Source organism: Plectropomus leopardus, chromosome 9 (assembly GCF_008729295.1).
Source record: "Plectropomus leopardus isolate mb chromosome 9, YSFRI_Pleo_2.0, whole genome shotgun sequence".
Classification (NCBI taxonomy): domain Eukaryota; kingdom Metazoa; phylum Chordata; class Actinopteri; order Perciformes; family Serranidae; genus Plectropomus; species Plectropomus leopardus.
Window position 1 is genome coordinate 18,534,821 of NC_056471.1, and position 22,097 is coordinate 18,556,917.

The 22,097-nt window shown below is 39.8% G+C and overlaps 1 protein-coding gene and 1 long non-coding RNA gene across 2 annotated transcripts in view; both read left to right on the plus strand.

Moving 5' to 3' along the window:
* Positions 1–4,411, plus strand: part of LOC121947805 (neuronal acetylcholine receptor subunit alpha-7-like) — a 49,736-nt gene extending 45,325 nt beyond the window's left edge. Inside the window, exons 9-10 of the mRNA XM_042492926.1 lie at positions 3,533–3,642; positions 3,761–4,411. Of these exons, the coding sequence (XP_042348860.1) occupies positions 3,533–3,642; positions 3,761–4,384 (734 nt within the window). The 3' untranslated portion in view covers positions 4,385–4,411. The remainder of the gene's footprint in view (positions 1–3,532; positions 3,643–3,760) is intronic.
* A 5,735-nt stretch (positions 4,412–10,146) lies between these two features.
* Positions 10,147–21,381, plus strand: LOC121948569. Its single transcript, XR_006106160.1, has 4 exons — positions 10,147–10,192; positions 10,552–10,793; positions 16,736–16,809; positions 21,348–21,381. It is a non-coding gene; the product is annotated as an uncharacterized LOC121948569 (long non-coding RNA).
* The last annotated feature ends 716 nt before the right edge of the window (positions 21,382–22,097 follow it).

The following is a 22,097-nucleotide window of genomic DNA, read 5'->3' on the forward strand; positions in this document are numbered from 1 at the left end:
TGTCATTGAATTAAACCAAGCAGGAGCACTGTACAACAACCATATCATCGAGCATGCTTTTGAAATTATCTACTGACACATAACTGTCCAATTTCAATTCCTCTTGTAACTTGTTCTATTTATTTGTTGCAAAAAAAACTCCAAAATCTAACTTACTAAGCTCAATACTGAGCTAAGTCCACAAGGCAAAATTGTCTGAACATCTGCTTATATAATAAAATAGCTTAAAAAAAGTTTTTCACTTTTATCATTTTTATTGCAGCTAATTGTATCCAGTTGACTGAAAAACAATTGATATAATTATTGTAGGAGGCTACTAAAAGTTTTGTAAAGTTTTTGTAAATGAATACTTGGAGTTTGTGTATCAATACGATATTGCCACACAAAACTACTGGGATACGATGCTATTTCAGCTTCTTCCCCCACCCCTTACATAAATTTCCACATTATTTATTATATTGGCAACTTTTTTGCTGTGGCTGTCAATGTAACATAGCTCTAATATGCATCAGTGATTGACATTTTATTTACCATCACATACAGGGTTTTTTTCTTTTTTCATTTTCTCCTCACGTTCTATCTCTCATGTGTGCCAGCAAGATGAAATTATGTTTGAGTGGAGTTTGAATCTGATAAGTTTGAAAAACAGCAGGCAAAAGTTTGAAAAACAGCAGGCAAGTAGTTCAAGTTATTCGTCCTTGAAAAGTCATGGGGAAGTTTTTGAAATTTTGCTCATAAAATTGTGTGGGAAACCTTGTAAATGGCTTCGGTCACCAGCATCTCAGCTTATATGTTGTTGTTTTTTAAAGTTTTAATACAAATACCGTCATATAACCCGGTGAAATGGCAAGAAGGTATGAAAACACACATACCCCCCAAGCCTAACCAGTATTAAAAAAAACATTAATTATTGAGAGTTGTAAAGTGTAGTTTTGCCTGACCTCTCTCTATACTGTAAATGGTCTTCCGAAGAAATCATAAATAAAAATCCATCTTGGTATCTGGGTTTTGGTTTGAGTAGCCTGAGGGCGTCTATACATTTTTCACAGCGCCCCTGGACTAAATTTGATGGCCAGAGCTAAAGCTGTCAGCAGCATTAATAGGCTATGAAATGTCCGATTCTCCACTCGAGAGGCAAGAAGTAAAGGAGGATAGAATAAGAAATAACAGACATAGAAATGGGAGGAGATAAGTGATATTTGCGGCAGAATATCTCAGAAAGAGAGAGGTCTCAAAGGCTTTGTGGAGTGAGTAAAAAGGCGACATGTTAGTCAGGTTAACGCTCCTAATTCAGCTGTCACCTGTGAGAGTTTACCAGGCCTAGAAGAAATGTGTCTTTTTGTCTTGTATGTGTGTGTGAGAGAGAGAGAGTGTACATGCTTTGGATTATACTTGCAGTCCTGTATGTAATGTGTCATAGCAGTTTCTCTTGGTCAAAGTGAAATATATTGAACATATCAAATGTACATTATGTGAGTGTATTGATGTGAGTAGTGTTTGGTCGTGCTGAACATGGTCAACGCTACATCAGTGCAGCGATAACTGCCCTCGCTGAGAAAAGCTTGATAAATGCTTCATCAATACAGTGATTAATCTGGGTTTTTTATTTCCCTCAACCTCAACACAAGGCCAACAGGGACATTTTAAGCAGCCTTGTTAAAATGACTCATGACCCTTTAAAACACAGCGGCTGAATGTGGATGTGAGTTATTGTAGCTGCTTGAGCTTGACCGTAAATATATAATGTAAGCGTTCAACACTGCTGCCAGAATCAGGCCATATGTCTTTTATCATCAGCCTTTAATGACCTGATAAGCATGTGTTCATTTCATTTTCGTTAATTCACTTAGACCTGTCTTATCTTTCTCAAGACCGTTTGGCTGAGTTCATTTTTATTCTGTTCAGTTTTAATTCATTTTTAATTGAGTTAGTTCAGCCATAATCAACAATGTGGTTTGTAACCGAAGGTCTCACAATTATGTTTTGAATTATTGTACATCTTATCTGTAGGCAGTTTGATTAATGACTGTCCATAAAGCAGCCAGGACACAGTAAAATGTCCTTCCACATCTCATAAACACATCTTTTAATGCTGTTTTCTGTCCTGGCTGCTTTTTTTCCCCTTATCTCTCCCGACCTCTTTGTTTTATTGCCTTTTGATCCTCTCCTCTCACTTAAAGAAATACCTCACCCCCAAATGTTAAATTTTATATCAATTACTCACCTAGTGTTATGTTGAATTCATTTGTTTTTCTTGCATGCAACCACGATGAAAGAAGAATCCAGAGAGAGAAAATTCTTGATGAGTTGATGTAAAAGTGGGCCGGCTTTAACAACAATAAAACTATATCACAATCTCACGCACAGACGACTATTGCACCTGCGCTGTTAGTGCAGAAAAGTTAAAAGTTTCAAAAATAAGGGTTTAGCAAAAATGCATGTGTTTGGAAGTACTGAGCATACCACTTGATAAATAAGACTTAGGTTAAACTGCACAAGTTATGTTGAGTTTGTAAAACTGATGTTTCGATATAGTTTCGCTGTTGCAAAACGCAATCCCTAATTTTGTTTATTTATCAAGAGTGTTCACCTTTTTGGATTTTTTGTTCACCATGGAGGCGTGCGGAAAAAAAATGCTTTTCTCACACGTTTAATGCACCACAGACTGAATTATTAACATACAAGTGACCATTTGGGCGTTGAAGTATGCCTTCAAGCACACCTTGCTTTTCCTTTCCATGTGTTTTCCTCAATCCTAACAAATGTGGTCATAACCCCAGATCTCACGAGGTCGCACAAAGTTTGACTTTGCTGCCACTGCAGCAGCTGTAGTCGTGTTTAGCTTTTTATTCTTCTTTGTTCACAGCTACTGGCAAACAACCAAAAGGAGGGTATGCCCTCAGAGATGCTGTGCATGTGTGTGTGTGTGTGTGTGTGTGTGTGTGTGTGTGTGTGTGTGTGTGTGTGTGTGTGTGTGTGTGTGTGTGTGTGTGTGTGTGTGTGTGTGTGTGCGTGTTTGTTTGTGTGTTTGTGTGTTTGTACATGCTCGGAAAGAGCGTGAGTTTCAGTTAATGCTACCCTCCTTTCTTACTGTTCCCTTCTCTGGGTAAAAACATCCCTCCAGAACCGGCGCAAATGTCTTTCTCTCTCTCTCTCTCTCTCTCTCTCTCTCTCTCTCTCTCTCTCTCTCTCTCTCTTTCTTCTATTGTCTTTGGGTTTGTTTTCTCGTATTCTCTATTTGTTTCACAATTTTTGCACAGATTTTATTTCTCCTGCTCCAGTGCAAGTGTGCATTATTCCCCTCAGCGATATGACTTCTTGCACAAATTGATTGGATGTGCTTTTCTTTCATGTTACAGCGTGAAATCAACCTATTTTTGAATTAATTCAAGCTTAATGTTTTACCTGTTAAAACATGTTTGTTAAATGGGACCACTGGCTTGTTCATTTTTAAAGTAATAAAATGCATAATCTTGTATTTATCTCTGAACAAAATTAAAAGTCTTCTGATGGTTTTTTTTGCACTTGGCAGCCCAGTATTTTGCCAGCACCATGATGATAGTGGGGATGTCTGTGGTGGTGACTGTTATAGTCCTGCAGTTTCACCATCATGACCCTCAGGGAGGCAAGATGCCCAAGTGGGTGAGTGACTGAAACTGATTTAATCAGATGATTGTCTCTTTTGTAATTGCTAGTAGCATTTAACAGAAATGTCTTAGTTAATATGTGAGTGCGTGTAATGCTCCCTTTCTTCTTTTAGGTACGGGTGGTTCTTCTGAACTGGTGTGCCTGGTTTCTCCGTATGAAACAGCCTGGTGATGAGCGCAAGCGGCCTGGTTACAAGTACCGTCACAGATCCCAGCACCACTCCAGCACCAGCTCCATAGAGCTGGGCACCGTACCAAGCCTCACCATGCCCCTCTCACAGACATCCTGCCCACCTTGCCCCACAGGCACCTCCAACGGTTCCATGAGCCTCTACTTCGGCAACTACCACCCCATAGAGAGCCCACACTGCCCGCCCTCCAGCGACTCCGGGGTAGCACTAGGGGGACGAGCCCACGGCTCCCCCAGCGATGAGGCTGAGCCACCTGGAGGGGTTGGCAGTGGTGTCACAGGCCTGGGAATGGGAGCTGGACCTGGGATGGGAGTCAGCATCCCTCCACCAGAGATCCAGCGTATTTTGGAGGAGGTGTCGTACATAGCGCAGCGGTTCCGGGACCAAGACGAGGCTGAGGCCATCTGCAGCGAGTGGAAGTTTGCAGCAGCGGTGGTGGACCGGCTGTGCCTGGTGGCCTTTTCTCTCTTCTCCATCATTTGCACCTTCACCATCCTCATGTCGGCACCCAACTTCATAGAGGCTGTTTCCAAGGACTTCACATAGCTGGTTGCAGCAGCAGGAGAGAGGGAATGAAGATGGCACAAAAAGATAATGTTTTAAAGAAGAGATTGAGAGAGAGAGAGAGAGTGGATGGAGAAAACAATGAAGAGTTCAGTATGTGGTCCCCAACCTGCAGTCTGGGCACCCCATTGGAAAGGAACTGGGCCATGCAGTGTTTTATGAGAAAAATTAACTCATGAAAGTAAATGGAGCCTCGCAGCTCTGCCAAGCTGCTGAATCATGTAGTTAATTGAACCAATCAGGAAAAAATATTCATGACTGATGAATAAATAATTACAGAGAAAGATCATTAGGTTGCATTGGCATTTAAGATTAAGAATAAAAACATGCTTTTATTCTCCAACTCTGTCTCAATGTCAGAGACAAATTGTTTTTATCTAGAGGAGGTCAATTGTTTGGGCATGCAGACTAAACAAAAAGACACTGGGGAGACTAGAGGCAAAAGGTTGGGAATCACTGGGGCAGCAGAGGAGGGCACTGTATAGATTTTCTTTTTTACATTGAGTAAGATATCAGTAAGGGGAAGATAATGTGTCAGTTTGTTGTCTTCACCCTTAAAACAGTGTAAATATCATTGTTTTATCTGCACTATTCTTTTAAAAATGGTGTAAAGGTGTTGTATGTAACTCTGGAGAGAGGTAGTTGATTGTTGAAAACCGACGCTTTGGGTTAGTAATAAGTTAATATTTTACGACCTGGGATTGACATACATGCAAACCCTTGTGTTTTTCCCTGAAGACTCATTTGTTTTATTGTCTTCTCCGGGTTTATTGCTTATTTCACACCTTTTTCTGCTTTTCTTTATTATAACCTGTTTCTGGCACTGACCAGCGTGTTTAAGTCCTACATCTCTAAATGTGTACTACCCTTTGGTGCTTCCCCCTCTCTCTTCTTCTCTCACTCTCCAAGGACAGACAGGGGCGCCCGTCAGGCCCACATTAGTTGACACATGAGACCTCATCTCTGTGCTGACCGCTTTACACGTGTACAAGTCTGATGGGACACTCTGGCAAGGGTTTGGGGTTGGCCCTGGGACTGAGGGTCACCCAGCTGTCTCCCAAAGACGGTGAGTCTCCCGTTCCACCTTGTGTAGGCATCCAGGACCCAGGAGTGTGTGCGCCAGGGACAACAGCCTGCTGTGGGTCTGCCAAGCCTACAGCCTGGCCTCCCTCCTTCCTCCTGGCTTGAGTGCCATGGTCGTGAACCAAAAACTAAATCAAATGAAATATGAAATATATTTGACATAAAAATGCTGATGCAGTGTACTTGCTAATTTGTTGTTTTGGTTCCTACAGTCACCAGAATGCAGAAAACATATTTTCTTGGGAAGGACCCCCAGAACCCCTACTTACTTCCCTAAGTATAGGGAACAAAATTCAATGATATCTTTTTTTGAGAGTTACATACAGCACCTTTAATTTACTGTACAGTGTTTCACAGAGCACCACCATCCACCTCACCGCCTTGTTTTTAGTTCATTTCAATCATCTCAACTTTTGTTCTCCTGTATATACAAATACACACACACATATGTACAAATACCACCTCAGTCTGAGCTCATACACTAACTTCATTCTTTTTAGGGAAATCAGACTTCTTACCATTCCCCTAACGATGTTAGGTTAGTTATTAAAATGAGATGTTTCACTGTGAGTTTTATTGTTTTTGCTTTCTCTTTGATCGACATTTGAAATAATTTAATTGCTCTGACACAAATGTAGAGGCATTTTCTCTATTCTTCAGAATAGGAATGCTTGTTAGGGATCACTTTTCATTTTGTGTCATCTGTTTTATTTGAGCTAATAGAATCTGTAAGAACAGTTTCGGAAAGTAATAATGAAACATCCACTATATTGTATCAAAAAGCACTGCGTCAACTGGTATTTACTGGTGTTGACCAGTAACACAAAATGCACAGGTGTCTCTTTAAAGTGTAGTCAAATACTGTATGTTGAATTGTACAGTACATCTTATAACAAAAGTTCTGACACCACACAAGTCATTCAACCACAGGATGCAGGACAAGTAAAACTGCTGTAAAAAATACCAGTTTTCATGGACCTTGTTGGACTTAACTGTACATAAGTAGTCAAAAACTTCACAACACATCTGCCACCGCATCACTGGAGAATATACTGTAGACTTCTAAAAGGCCCTATGTGTCAGTGAGTTTTGTCTGTGTTTTGTAGAGGGAGCCGAGTGACTGATTCACATAACAAAGTTGTTAACGTGTTTAGTTCCACCTCCACCTCCCAGCCACTTCTTTGTCGTAGCTAAAGTCATCGGTCTCTTTATCTCTTTCTCTGTCATTCCAAGTGTGAGTTTTTGGCTCTCTGTTAATAAAAGTGTATTTATTCTCTGTATAACAGGCTCTGGAAACATCTGTGGGGGCAGAGTGTGGAGGGAGGGAAGGTTCACTCTAAGAAGAAACGAGTCATCCGAAGACTCACCACATAAACTACAGTAAGCCTTATACACAGAGTGCGGTGAACAAATTGAAATTACAGCGTGTAATGTTACAGCATTCATAGCATTATCCCAAACACACAAACCAAAACCTCTACTTTCTGTCAACTGCAGGCTTTTGCTAAAGGAACAGTTCAACCCCAAATCAAAAAATAGTCTATTTTTCATCTTACCTGTTGTACTATTAAGTGCTCCAGGGCTGATGTTTCTCTGCAGGCCAACCCAGAAGCTAACATCGCCATCGGTGGTGCTGTAACATTGGTGGTGCTGGGTAAAATAGCGGCAGATGACATCCCTCTGAGCAGTGATACAGTCAGGAGGTGTTCTGTAGAGAGAAAATAATTCCTATTAAACTGCTCACAACAAGGTCTGTAGATCACTGTGTATCTTGAATAACACCGTCATGATTTCTGGAAAGAGACATTGCCTCTGAGTTTTTCAAATATAATTTGGTGCTTTGAGCACCACAAGTCGAGTGCCATCTAGTTCTATTACATTTAAGACTAGTCAGACACCTCTACAACCGATATCTCCAGCACTCAGCAACTCACACCAAAACAATCTATACTGATAAATAGCAATGCAGGTAAGAGGAAAAATATGTTTTGGATTTTAGAGTGAACTGAGCCTTTAATTTAGAAGGCAAAATATCAGCCAATACTATCGGTTGTTCAATCAGAGTGCATGCTGCTTTACTGTACGCTGCCAAATTTCAAGAAAACAGATCAACCAGATCTGTGAAGTGCAAAATTACTCAGGATCATGCAAGAGGAAATCAGAATCGGTCATTTATATGGTTGTGGTACATTTGCAATAATTAGCACATCCACAAACACAATGTCACCATCAGTGTCATCACTGATTATTAGGAAGACTAATGAGACATGAAAGTGTCTAGTGTTTGTGTCACAGAGGACTCTAAATCTTGAGCTTTCATTACTGTGATATATTCATTCATTGTGCCATGTTAATGGGATGGGATGCACTTACTTCGATACAAGGGCAAAAAATTCAAAGTTGTGCTTGAGCCTCAACTTTTTTGACAGGTCAAAGTCAAAGAACCTAATCAGGAAAACACAAATATACTATATAAATTCCTGTATTTCAGTAAAGCTCTGTTTTTCTTAGATAGTGGTAGAAAATTGTCTTTGGTTTGAGATAAGGAGGGAAATAAAACATTGAATGGGAGAGAAAATCAAATAGAAATCTGAGCTGAAATGTGCCAAAAAAGCACGCAAGACAAAGAATGTGGGGCATGTTTTCCTTCTGTGGTCTTGGAAATGTGCTCTGATTTCTTTTTTTTGCGTGGCCAACAAAGGCTGCCTCTCGACTTCCAGTTGTTTGATGTTTTGTGGATTAACTCCAATCAGTCAGACAGAACCCACATTTGAGGCACAATGGTTGGTGCATTTATTCCTTTAAGAGATATACATTTTTATTTTAAAAAAGTCTGCAGAGTATCAAGGTTATTAAAGGGCGTCAGTAATCAATCTTTCAAATGGTATCAGCTGTGTATCCATCCTCCGGAATCGATCATCTCAAACTTAAGACTACTTTCGAACAGTGTCTGCTCACACAGAGTTTGTGTGACAAAAAACACAGGCAAATGTCTGAGATACAGTTAGACTTAGTATAGAAAGTACTTTTACTTTACAGATGTGGAATTTATTTATCTTGGGTGGGGGGATACATTTTCTTGACTGAAAGCTACCTGCCAGACCACCAGAGTGACGTCAGTGCTCCTCTGTGTTGCATGTGTGTGTTTGTGTGTGTAATACACAGGGACACTAAAGTGCTGAGTTATGCCTCCTGCACTGTGTCAGTATTCTAATCATTTATTAAAGGGGCATGGGAATAAAAATGAGTGAAACAGTCCATGACGGAGGCAGATGAAAGTACTGCAGCTCACAGCCAGAGGGATGCACAGCACTTCCAACAAACTTTTTAAACAGGGATTCATTCGAAAATTTAGAAACTATCCTTAGATGTTTCAAGCATCAAACTGTATGATTATCGGTTAATGGTTATACTAGTTGTGATTTGGATTGATCAGATAAGAGCCGCTTTAGTATTGCAACACTATCCTAATACAATTGCACGATTAAAGTGGGAATCCACTTTGAATTTAATTTAATATCTGGCTCAGCTCTGCAGTTTTTTTGCAGGGGATATAATGTTTTATTTTTGGTACAGAGCACACGTCAATTTGCCTGTAATCTATCTTCAATATGGGAGAGTATGAAAAATCAAAGAGGAAAGGAGTAAACCAATAAAACTTTTCAGGTGAGTGATAAAAGTAAAAATCAGAAAAACAAAACAAATAGGATGTGATTATTCTTTGTATTTTTTTTCTGATCATGTTGGAACATAAGTTTTGTGGTTTAAATACTCTGTTTACATGAAAAAAGAAAGAAGGAGACTGGATTTAAGGGTAGCAACTAGTCAGTAGACCACATGTAGGCTAAAGGATGTTACATAACCGAGGATAAACAGAGGATCCCAGCTGCAAGGCTAGATTATAGGTTAAGGATAGAAATGGCAAATTCATGATAAAAAGTGACCTCTGGCAGTCCATATGTTCGTGCGTGTGTGTGTGTGTGTGTGTGTGTGTGCCCAGTGCCTGAAGGTTCTCAAGGCATTTTGGCTGAAAGACAAGCAGCCTCTTTGTACACTGTGTTAAAGGTTAATCCCTCTTTCTGTATTTTCTACTGTTCACCTTAGCTAGATTGAGATTCAAGATTAGAAATGAACGCGTGGTTGTGCACAGAACAAAAAACTGAGTAAGACCTTATGCACTGAGTGCATGCCCCTTACTAAGGCTGCATAATTCTATAAAGGTGTACTATGTTGGAACTGCTGGTTAGTTTTTTAACAATATCTCCAGTGAAAGTGAAAGCCAACCCCAGATTGTTTTTTTTTTTGTTTTGTTTTTGTTTGTTTTTTTGGTGCCATTTCCTTGTTTGTTTTTTGTTTTGTTTGGGGGTTTGGGGGGGTTGTGTCATTTCATTGATTTTTTCAGCTACCTCTTGGATGCCTGCTGCATATGATCTAGCACCCACTCGCTAACTTTTTATAAAGTCCCGTCCTCACCTGCATGCTGTGGCCAGAACTGCCCCTGTTACTTTTCCCTATAGGTGAATATCTGACTGACTTCTGCTGTGCTGCTCCCGGGGCTCTACAGGCCTCAACTCTATCTCCTCCTCTCTTGTGCCACTGGCTGGTGGAATCTGGGAACCTGCAGCCAATCAGTCTGTTTTGGTTACTTAAAGGCTGAGGAGCTGCACCTGTTTGCTGTCATTTGTTGCCTGCTGTGTTTGGGTGTTGGTGAGTTAACCTGTGAACATTTAATTTATTGCTCTTTGTGCCCTTGTCAAGTTTAGGAAGCAATGATAAGAGCAAAATAAGCACAGCAAAACAAGAAGAAAATGAGAAAATCAAACTAATGATGTCGAAATACAATCATAGGAAAAGGGTACTGCATGAAATATAGTTTAAGGTTTTCAGAATGACAGCAAAGGGGCATTACTTGCACCAAAAACTGTTAAATCCATTCTTTACATTATTTTTTAAAAATTGAAATCTGCTTTTATTAACAAACAGACAACAAAGACAGAAAACATTACCTCCTTGGTGGAATAAATGTTGTTAAAAAATTTAGCTCAAATTGTCCAAATCTGTTGTAGGTTATTGCTCTAGCAAGGTGACCTTCATTAATGGAACAAAACAAAGAGGAGGGAGGTCACTGTCGTCTTGGTACACAAAACAACAACAACCATTGCTGGAGGCAGGAAGAGTCAAGGACGCCCTAACTGCAGCCACAGAGAAAGGGCAAGGAAACGCACCCAAACACAAACAAGCTCAACTCCCGTCGGCAAGACCCTGAAGCAGTGCTGCTCCAACCTAAATCTGACTGCACTGAATCACTGTGAGTAACTGTGCAAAGCCTCATCTGACCAAATTATGAGGACAGTTATAAGGTCTATATCAACACAAGCACTGACACACTTTAAAATGACATCGGTGTTGATTTTTGAACCATAAGAGAAAGAGCTGCAGCCACAGAAACAGCAAGTGAGTGATGGAAGAGGGAGACGGCATCCTAAGTGAAAAATATATTGGTGATGTTATCTGTGATCATAGAGATCGTTTGGGTGAAAAATATGTTTGTGTGTGTATTTCTGTTCCTACTGTATGAGAGAGGTGCTTCTGCACTAAGAGTGAACTGTGAGCCTTTACTCATATTCACTTTATAATTCAGATTATCACCTGCTCAATGCAACATACACACATTAAAAAACCCAATTTGGATTAAATAAGTGATGTAGTTTGAATAGGTTGGGCTGTTAGAATAGAAGATTGGTGGCACACCCTCACTACAATAGACTGCAGTTGTTGTTTTTTGTTTGTTTTTAATGTATTCAAAATTAAATCACATTTTGCATCCTCATTTGAACCCAAATGAAATCCTGATTATCATTTGTGAGCACTGCGCTGATTAATCAACAATCAGCCTTTGCAAAAAGCACAATCCTGGATTGCGTTTAGGGTGTAAAAACATGTACAACGCTGATTGTGTACAACCGTAGCAAACCTGAGCACAATGGTGTTTGTCGCAAGGGAAAAGGCAGATAATCTAAATCAGTTTTAACCTTGTAATTATTCAGGAATTTGGGGAATACAAACTGTAGCAGTCAGTCACCACACTGTACACAGTTTAATTAGAAATCTGTTCTGTTCCTGTGAGACGCACATGAGAATTTCATCAGGGATCAGAGCACAACAGTGGTGAGAAGGTGGAGACTCAGTGAATGCAGGACTAAAACACAATGTTCATTTTCAAATGCACACCAAGTGTTCTTTATTCTGTTATGGTTACCATTCATACACAGATATATCAATCTACAATTCATTCTATTATCAATCTACAATTCATTCTATTTAAATAAAGAGTCCTAAGATAAAGATAATAAAGATCCTCTGCCAGATTAAGGCTCTGAAAGATTTGTGAGGCTAAAATTATGCAACAAAATATAGAGAAATTGTGAAGGAAAAAGCTTTTTGTCATTTTATTTATACTGCTGTAAACAGATACTACAAAGTTATTTTTCTCTTGAAAGTTTGAGTTTTATTTGACTTTATGGTCAGAAAAAAAATCTGAAATTTGTCTTTTAAACCAGAACATCAACTGTTTAATGTAAACTAGATATGAATACAAAAATACAAAGCAACATTTAACCAAACGACAAAATTATACAACAAACAAAATGTGGATGCAGTGCAACATATTACTCATTATCTTTTACAGTCGGTGTTCCACTCAGGTACACTGAAGCCATACTTTTATTTCACACTTTGACAGACTGACGCACAAAAGCTGATATTCCTCAAATGACATGTCAGAGGGACCAGACGTAATATTACCAGCCAGAGACAACATTCAAGGATTTCCTTGGTCTCCAGAATTTGGGATCTTTCTGCCCTTCCCCACTCTTCCTTATGTTCTGGGTGTCTAATATTGTGTCTTACATCATGAAAATTAGATAACAGTCTGGGGGAAAAACAAACCATTGGAGCAGATGTGTGTGCCCCAATCTCATCAACACTGCCTGGTATGCACAGCAAACCCCCTGTGAAGGAGAGCAGCTCAGCTGTCACACTCAGGCTTCTGAGATGACAACATGTAAACAAGTATTGTTGTTGTTGTTGTTGTTGTGTTTGCTATTGTTGTTTTATGCCAGGCCTGTGACACGAAGCTCTGACGTTGATGATATGCAGCCTGATTTGTAATGTGGCAAAGTGCAAGACAGAGTGTCAGGATGCTTCACAAACACACGTGTACAAAACTGCAGGCACACACCAACACATAAACATGCTTATACACCATCAACATAAACACATTCACACACACACACTGCGCACGACGGGGGCCTGAGCGAGACCAGATTGCATGTTCAGAGAGTGTCAAACGGTCAGACTGCTGAGCTCAGCGTGCAGCTGATGTAAACTTCACAGGGAATCAAAAAGTTAGGAACCAAAACAGAGATACTTTTTCCCCTCAGGAATAGAGATTAAAATCTAATATGTGATGGTTAATAATGAAACTACGGTAGTTGATATACTGTAGGTTCATTATTCTAAAATCCAAACCATAAACAGGTCAACAAAGCCATGGGGCAAAGCGAAAAAGGGCAGTAGAGAAATGAAATCCATGAAAAAATTATGGATTGAAGCTCAGTCTTATTACCATCCAATATGGCAACAACCTCTGCCTGCTGAACTGCTGGCCCAGCATTATTAGATAAAAGAAAAATGAAGCTCTCGCTGTGTGTTCATGTGTGTGGCAGGTGGATTGTGGGTAGGCAGGCCTCAGCAGCCAAATGCTATTTCTTTCTCAACACACACAGAGACGCTTCAGCTCGGCAGCAGAGTTAGTGGACTTCATCCCCCGGGAACCTTTACCTCCTCTCTTGCTCCCTCTTCACGTTTTCTCATTCCAATCCCAATCAATCCCACAATCCCCTAGGGAGTGTGGAAAAACAACCCTGCTGGACTCTGCTGCCACACCAGATGATCGTCTTTCCCCTCCTTGGCCTGCGCGTTGCACAGCCACCTGTCCAGTTCTTAAGTCCAAACGATTTCTAACCTTCGCACACTCCTAACAGATCCTTGGTTAGATCACTTTCTGCTCTTATTCTCCTTTGTTGCGACTTATTTGCTCGCTTTACTCTTCAGTCATGCTTGTGGCTCTATGGATGGCAGTGTCAGTCTGCCGGTTGGTTGATCAGTCAATCCACCTCTTTGGTTCAGAGTCAAGCACTATCGGATTGACTGGCGTGACATTTTGTACAGACATTCATGGACCCCAGAGGATGAGGCTTACTGACTTTGGTGAGCCCCTGACTTTTAGTGTAGTGCGATCATGAGGTTGACATTTGTGGTTTTGGGGGATTGCCATGAATTTTGGGACAAACATTGAAAAACAACAGTGCCCCGAAAGTCATGGGAATTATGATTCGTTTGACCGGAGCATACAACATATACTTATGCAACAATTCGTATGATCTCTTATGAAAATGCGGATTAAACCATTTTTATGATATCTAACAAATTAGCGCCCCTAAAAGGATATTATGCACATAATGTAAAATTACACAGGTTAGGTTTAGGCAAGTAAAGTTATGTTTAGGAGAAGAAATATTGTGACCACGTACCTTAAAATAACTCAAAGGTCTCTTGGTTTCTCACAGTTCTGTCTTGTTTGACCCACCAAACTCCTTTCTAAAACTTACTTTTGGTCTACTTCCTCTTTAATTCATTATGCCTCGGTCACATGGTTGTAGCCTTCCCAATTATAAATGCATTACTGGCTCATGATTGCATGGGTTTCAGCATAAATGAATTGTGGTGCGTTTCTTTTCGTAGGTATACAAACGAACAGTGCATGAGAACAGCCTGGAGCACGTGAGGTAGTCTAGTATTGTTATTATACAGCAACAAAGTCAGCAAGAAAGAGAATCTAAACTGACTCGTCTCTCCCTGGTGTGTGTATCTCTCATTCCAGTAGCAATGCTGATCGTAATGCATAGATTTGATTGGCTGAGTAACATCTCGTGAGAGGATTTAATGCATGTAGTTGGTCTGTGAATTTTCTTGTTGCTAGAAACTTCAAATATTCAGAATCGATGTGTATCGATAAGTCTATATTTTTGCAGAAACTAATCAGTGCTACTTTCTTTATTTTGTTTATATATTTCTATCTTTCCTGTGTTTTTACTTTTCAGTAATTCATTAAGGCATTAATTATTACATTCTGTCGTGACACTTTCATTACTGTAATAAGCTGTGATTCATTTCGGTGGGTGGGAAAAAGGGACAGCCTGAATGCTAATGTGACACATTGCCAAATGAGAGAGCAGCAGTGGGGCTGGCTGGACAGGAAGGTCTGTCATCCATCAGTCTCATCTCCTCTCGCTCTCCTCATGGCTGTCCTCACAGAGCGGAGCCCTCACTCCTCTCGGTGGGGCCAGGGGTCTGGACAACTGTTTACTTGGCTCTGTCTGCAGGCTGGAACCAAAACATCAGTTTTATATGTGAGACATGTAAACCCCCCCCCCCAGAAGAGATATGGCAGCAATTAAATGAGTCAAATGATATTCATATTCATGGCACACACAAACAAATGAGCACAGCATTTGCAAATATGCCCAATAGAGTGCCAAGTGATAATTTTGCCAAGTTTTAAGGACAACCGCAGAGAAAGCAGTCTTACGAAATAGTTAAGAGTATTACAACCTAGATTCAAGCCTGATCTGAAGCCTAAACACGGTGAAAACACAGAAAAAACAAAACAGCCTTTGAACTATAAACTGGGATTGATGCCAAAAACCAAACACATCACAGCGATTAAACAATCTTCCATCTAATATTGAAGCCATTAGCTCCAGTGTGTTCATGGAGCTCAGAGAACAGGCTGCAGGTCACACTTTTTGATGGCTGAATTGGCGGGAACCAAACTGCTCTTTCACTGAGAAAACCCAATATTATTGAAATATATCACTAAATAACGTAAAGGGCAACATACAGCACCTGTGAGTGCACAGCCGGCCATGAATGCAGAAAGTAAACAAACACTAGACTGCACAAATACCCTCTAGGAAACAAGCAAGGATACACAAACAGAAACAATACAAGCATGAATCTCTCTCTTTCAGCCGCAAATATGACATAGTGCATGAGCTCTAATCCGCAGGCATGAAGTAATCTGAGCAAATGTGCATTTGGATTATCAGTCTGGAACAGTCTAATCTAAAACACTTCTCAAACTGGTTGACTGAGAGGTCATGAAAGAGCTTCAGCCATGTGGAGATGCAGCGTGTCCGTATTTCAGTGTTGTTAGGATGATGAGGAGCAGAGGATCGCTTAGCTCTGCGCTAGAGTTTCAGATAGACATTATATGCTGCAGTAGTTTAAAAGAACTTGGTGGGTAACTTGGGTCCTAGTCTTGTGTTGTTTACCTCTTCTGGTGGCAAACATCAAACATGTAACGTATTCCTTTTCTTGCTGGCTGATATTTAGAGTTCCCTTGGCTGCTGCCACACCTTTCCTTGTGAGTCACTGTAACTTTTATCTTCATGATGCACTGTGTGACAGCTGCTGGCAGTTTTACCTGCACCCTGATCAGATTTAGGATTTTTAGAAATTTACTTTTCTGTGATATCCATGTCTCCTCATTCTGACTCCTCATCCACACTAATAAATGTCTTCACTGATGTTAGTGAAAAAATCCTGGTGATCTAGGTAATTCTGAAATTTGCAAAGCAATCCTGCAGTATTAGGAGCTTTATGGTTTTATGTTGGACAGATTACTTTAGAGGGGGACACAAGGACCCAGGCACAATTTGGCTAATCAGTGTGAGAGCACCTTGTTGTTAAGAGGCTGATGGAGCACAGGTGTGTCTTCATAGCTGCTCCATAGCTGTGCACAGCTTTCCCTGGTGAGACAAACAAACTCGTTGTGTTTAAAATGGGATTATTTTATTGTTATGTAGGAGTGCAAATGCATCCCAAGGTCATAGATTTTTGCTTAAATGTTTAATTTGTTTGATATTTAATAAAAAATGATTGAATTACAAAATGTGGGTATGCCAACACCTTTTTTCTTTTTTTTTTTTGTAGAGGGACATAATAGTCAAAGAGTGGTGACAAAATATGAGGATGTCTCTTTAATATCAAACCATGTGGTTTGACCAAGAGTAATATGTGCTGTGTTCAATTCACAGGAACAGTTTTGGTTGATATTTACTTGACATTTGTTTTACTTGTGTTTTAGCAGATTGATCATATTAATTTCTAGTTTCATCTTTCTAGTTCTGTGGCTGGTGTTGGCCTCTTGTGACAGGAGCAGCTGGTGGCGACCACCGTTTGGGAATCACTGTTTTAAGGTATGTCCAACCATGTTTCTTTTCCAAACCCTGGGCTATGTAACTTGAGGTAACTAACAATCATGTGTTAGACAAAACATTTATCAACGTGTACCTAAGCAGCTTTAGAGCTCCTTTAGCAGTCAGTCAACTTACAGACTGTGGGCAAGATTTGACCCATGACAAGGTCCAGGGCGGCCCACTGACCATGTTCTAAATTAAGCTACATTAATTGATACTACCAGTGTACAGTACTGTAACAATGTGCACCAAAATTGACATATTTCAATTAGCCCATCTTCAAAGATGCTTTACCTTTCACTCGTCCTCCCTGTGTCACAGCTGTGTGACTGACTGCATGTTCAGCCTTTGGTGTAGGTCTGTTGGGGAAAGTAGCTGCTCTTTTACATGTGAAATTCCATCAAATTAAATCAATGCAAATGACCCCAGCTGCATATGCTCACAGAACATGCTTATTGAACACACACACTTTACTGGGGAATGTAAACGACTGGGTACACACATTAACACAACACTGTGTGCATATGCAGACTCGCAAGCGTGCATGCTCAGTTAACAGGAGCTGACATTTTCTTAATACCGAACATAATGGCTTCGTCCTTGTGTCTGTCCATTTGCTAATGTCCCATATGTACTTGCTTGGTTAGAATTCAGCCCTTATGCCCGCCTGCATTTTCTTCAATGAGTCACAAAGTGTGAGTGTATCCCTGGTGTGTAAATGGAGCATCTTAGTTAAAGAAAAAAGCCATCCTAAAATAGAATTCTTGATATAATTAATGAGCAACAGGGACTACATTTTATTATTTCCAGTTATTTTTATTTTGAGAGTTCAGCTCAAATGATGATTTTAATATTGAAGTGCTATCTGTGCACAAAATAACTGTGTGTAAGTGGACAAAATTATAGTAGTACCCTTTATTCGAAGCACATTTCCTGAGTACTGCTGCTTTTTGGTATACTGAGGCTATTGTGGGGGAGATTCAAATGTCTGCCAGTTTTTATACTGGTATGTTATTACTTAACACCAAAAACATGATGGCAACCTATGAAAAAAGCCCTTATTCCTTCCTTTCGAGGGTATTAATGGCCACTTCTCATTTTTTAATCAGTTGTAGCTGTGCTAGAAATACAGGTATAACAAGATGTCACATCTGTGTTTGAATAGGCACTACTTCAAAGAGCAATAAACACAATCAAACAACAAACTGAGTGTAAACCTAATTTTGACAGAAAGAAATAATAAATTCAAGAATTATATCTCATGATTCAAGGTCTGATGTCCATCTTGCCCTCTAAAATACCAAACTTTTCTCAAATATGAAAGAAATATAGCATGTTGTATTTAAAAATTACAACAACATGATATTCTTGCCATACAGCAGTTGTTTCTTTAAATTTTGATTATATTTTGAAAGTTTTTGCCTTTAGTGATAGGACGGCTATAGATAGACAGGAAGGTGGTGGTGGGGGGGTTGGTTATATAGCTGTGGGCTGAAATTGAACCTGCACTGATGCAGAGTGAAAGATTTCTATGACCTCTTCTGTCTGTTTGTCATTAAAATGCTAACTGCAATGATAGACCAAGAATTCAAACTGTAAAAGTTGTTTCTTCTCATCCTGATACTTCATCCCTGCTCATACCGAATGAGCAGTTTCCAGTCTTGTGCCCTCACATCAAGTCAAAGATGTGGTGAAAGGTTTTATATTGGTTTTGAAGCTGATGTTACAGTTCAGCAAGCTATGCACTGATCATCAGCACAGTTTGAAGTGTTTGGCCACTACAAATCAGAGAGAGAAAAATCTGAACGCACAGTTGGGGCATAGCATCCCTCAGTGTTTTCCTTAAATTCATTTTTTCTACTTTAACTGCCCACTCTGGCTCCTCTCTTTTGTGAGTGTGAAGACTGCAAGAGTTGTTTGACAACTCTCAGAGTTGTGTTAAGTTTAATGTGAACACCCAGCAGAGGCATAAAAGATTAGAAGTACTTCTTCCAAAAAGCACCCCTTCTTATCTCTCCTCCAGCTATGTGGGTTGACGCTAACTGCAGGAAGTCTGGAGACTGCGTGGACACAAAGAGATGGCAGACTCACAGTTTAACAGCTTCATGTATCAAAGCATAAACTTTACTTGACAGTTATTACTAGAGTTCATAACAGCAGAAATAATATAGAATGGTCATTATCAGTGGTTATTAGCCTAATAGATATAGGTTAGAAGGGGGCCTCCTGCATCTACTAGTTGCCGCAGTAATTATGATGAGAGCAAAGGACAAAGTCAGGTAAGAAATCATTAGTGTAAAAATGAGAAAGTCCAAGTATACGTAGAGGAGAATGAGGTGGTCGATTGGTCAAACACAAGACTTTAACCTAGGAGAGAGGTGTTTCTGTTCCTTGAGAAATCAAAAGTTAAACTTGACTCATTTTAACTGACACGTGTAGTTTTCCACGTCACATCGCTCCATGTCATGTCATCTTTCGTAAAAAATTGTACTTATTTTTAACCACGATCTTTTTTCTCAATCTAATCACGTAGTAGGGGCGCTTATCCAAAGTGAGGATGAAACCTAACAAAACAACTTTACGTTACAACTTGTAGTGAATCTCTGTATCCTAGGATTGGCCTGCTGTACTCTGCCCTACTCTGACTCTGCTTGGCTGACATTTTTACCCTAAACCAATCCCACTCCTCTTGCCTGAACCTAACAAATACAACCAACAAAGTCAACAAGCACTAGCGATCATTGGTAGAGTAGGACAGGTCATTCCTTTGCTGTCCTCGGATTTGCAGTTTTGCTAATGGCCCTCTGAAGCTTCTAATATATGTAGCATATGGCCCCCTATAACTCATGTCTGTGAGGCTGATAACCACTCATAATACATATTCAATCAAGTGATAATATTTGATATGGGTGCATCTGGTCACTTTAAGGGCCTCTGTCTTTGTTGGTTTAACATTTGAAATTCTTTTTGTCCATTATCTCTCTGGTCCATGATTCTTTCGTGTTGTAAACCTGGGGGACATTTTTTAACATAACATTTAGCACTGTCCATTGTCTCTAGAAGTAGGCTGTAAAGCTGTGTGAGTGAAACCTCTGAGTGGTAAAGTGATTCTTTTATATTCTGTTTCAATTGTGATTTTTAGTGAATTGGGTTTCCCTTAAACACCACAAACTGTATGCAAAATCCACTGAGAAATTTCTGTAAGTTGTGGGAAAATATACTATACTGTGAGAGCCACTGTGAGGGCTGTGCAGATGAAGCGTGTCTTAAACCTGTTGCATTACGGCTCTTTACTGTGCAGTAATATCCACCCACGTCAAAGTTAAGCTTCATAAATGATGTCTACTTCACCGGTGATCTTTTTTTTCCACTTGACCGACAACCTCTGCAATCCTCTTACTTTACACTACAGCTCTTTTCTCCTGCTCTCTATCATGCCCCCTTTTGACATGACTTGCTTTATCTGCCTCAGGAGAATAAAGACAAGGCACAGAGCCTCCCCTGACTCCCCTTCCAGTTTGCAACAGGAATAAAATCTTATTGATTTATCCATCAATGTACCAACAAACTACAATGACAAACCGGTGAAAGCCTCCACCTGAAAGCCGTTAACTTTGTTTTCATGTGATCTGTTAATTTTCTACTCTGTTGTTGGCCTGGAGAGTTACAAGATGAGTGACAACAGGACAGCAGCAGACCATAAATGAGCCTTGTCTGGAGCCTGTTGTCTCCCTTTTTACTAATAGGAGACATGGTGATCAGGAGGATTGGTGCTTAATGATGAGCTGTAATAGTGCAAAAGCACTTCCTGAGACATATGGCAGTGAATCAGGGTGATAGGGACAGAACAGGAGAAGCACAGGGAGGAAACTATCAGTGAAATGACCTTTACTAATGTCAATAGATTAGCTTTCAGACGATTCAACAATGCGTCTCAACCTCTGTCAGAGGAATTCAAGTGAGTGTGTGTATGTTATTCCCACTCCCTTGAAGTAAATATGCAGTCTGGATGACTTTCAGTGTCTGGGTGACTTTCAGATCGTCACTCAACGTGTACACCATACATCATTTGTGATTCTTTGGACTGGGCTGTCATTCGCCAGAGCTCTGCTCATAGTCAAACACGTTCTCCAGAGTGCAAATATCTCCAGCATATCAAAGTGAGCAATGTAGTTTTCAAATGCACATGGAAAAGAAAATATTTGCAAATGTGCTCTCATTGCAATCCGGTGTTTGTAACTCCAGCGTCACTCAGACATGCACACCAAAGTAAATCTTCTGCTGACGCCTGGAGTCATGTTTGACTTGTATCACTGCAGGTAATAGATAGCACAGGGACGTCAACATTAAAAGTAGGTTGCCAGAAAATAAACTTTGGGAGAGAATGTTGTGTAGTGCACAGAAATTAGATCAGCAGCAGTGATTCATCACACCTCCCGTGAAAGAAACAAAAAATTATAGCTATGATTTGCATCCATCATGCATGATGTTAACACTAATAATAGCACAAAATGAAAAAGATTTTTTCTCTCTTTTAGGTTGTGTCAGCTAATGTCTCTCACATGTGCAGCTCTTATGGGGTATGAGATCACGTTCACCATTCAGCAGTGTAAATGTAAGCCACTCCAATATGTGTGTGGATGTGGTGCCATCTGATGGTGATACGCAATACCTCACTTTTCTGTCAGTTATTTTTTGTACCAATATTTTGCACCTTACTGTTGGCAAGTTCTTTTGTTGTGTACCTTACTGTTGTCTAGTTTTATATTTGCTATATATATATATATTATTTTCTATTCACTACACATTTGTTTTTTCTGCTGTTATTTTAGTATATTGCAGGCTTCTTATCCACACTCACCTAACTTTGTATCGCAACTGCTGCACAGAAATTTCCCCCTGGATAAAGTATTATCTTTACTAATACTATGTGAATTCTTCATTTTTCTGTCCCACCATCTGTTATTATTATTATTATTATTATTATTATTAGTAGTAGTAGTAGTAGTAGTAGTAGTAGTAGTAGTAGTAGTAGTAATAGTAGTATTTGCAAGAAAAGCTATGCAGTAAAGTCAAAAAATTAAGTGTCAACTTTTACAAAGTATAAGGAAAAAATAGTTTATTTAAAAGTTAAATGGAAGGTGTAGAGAGTTTTGAGAGTTTTCATCTTGTAACTTTAGTACACAAACTCACATTGCTGTGAACAATGCTTGTAACTTATTTACACTCTTCCTGCTAGTCCAGTGACAACACCCAATTATACAGAGTACTCTCAGTGAGTTTCTGAG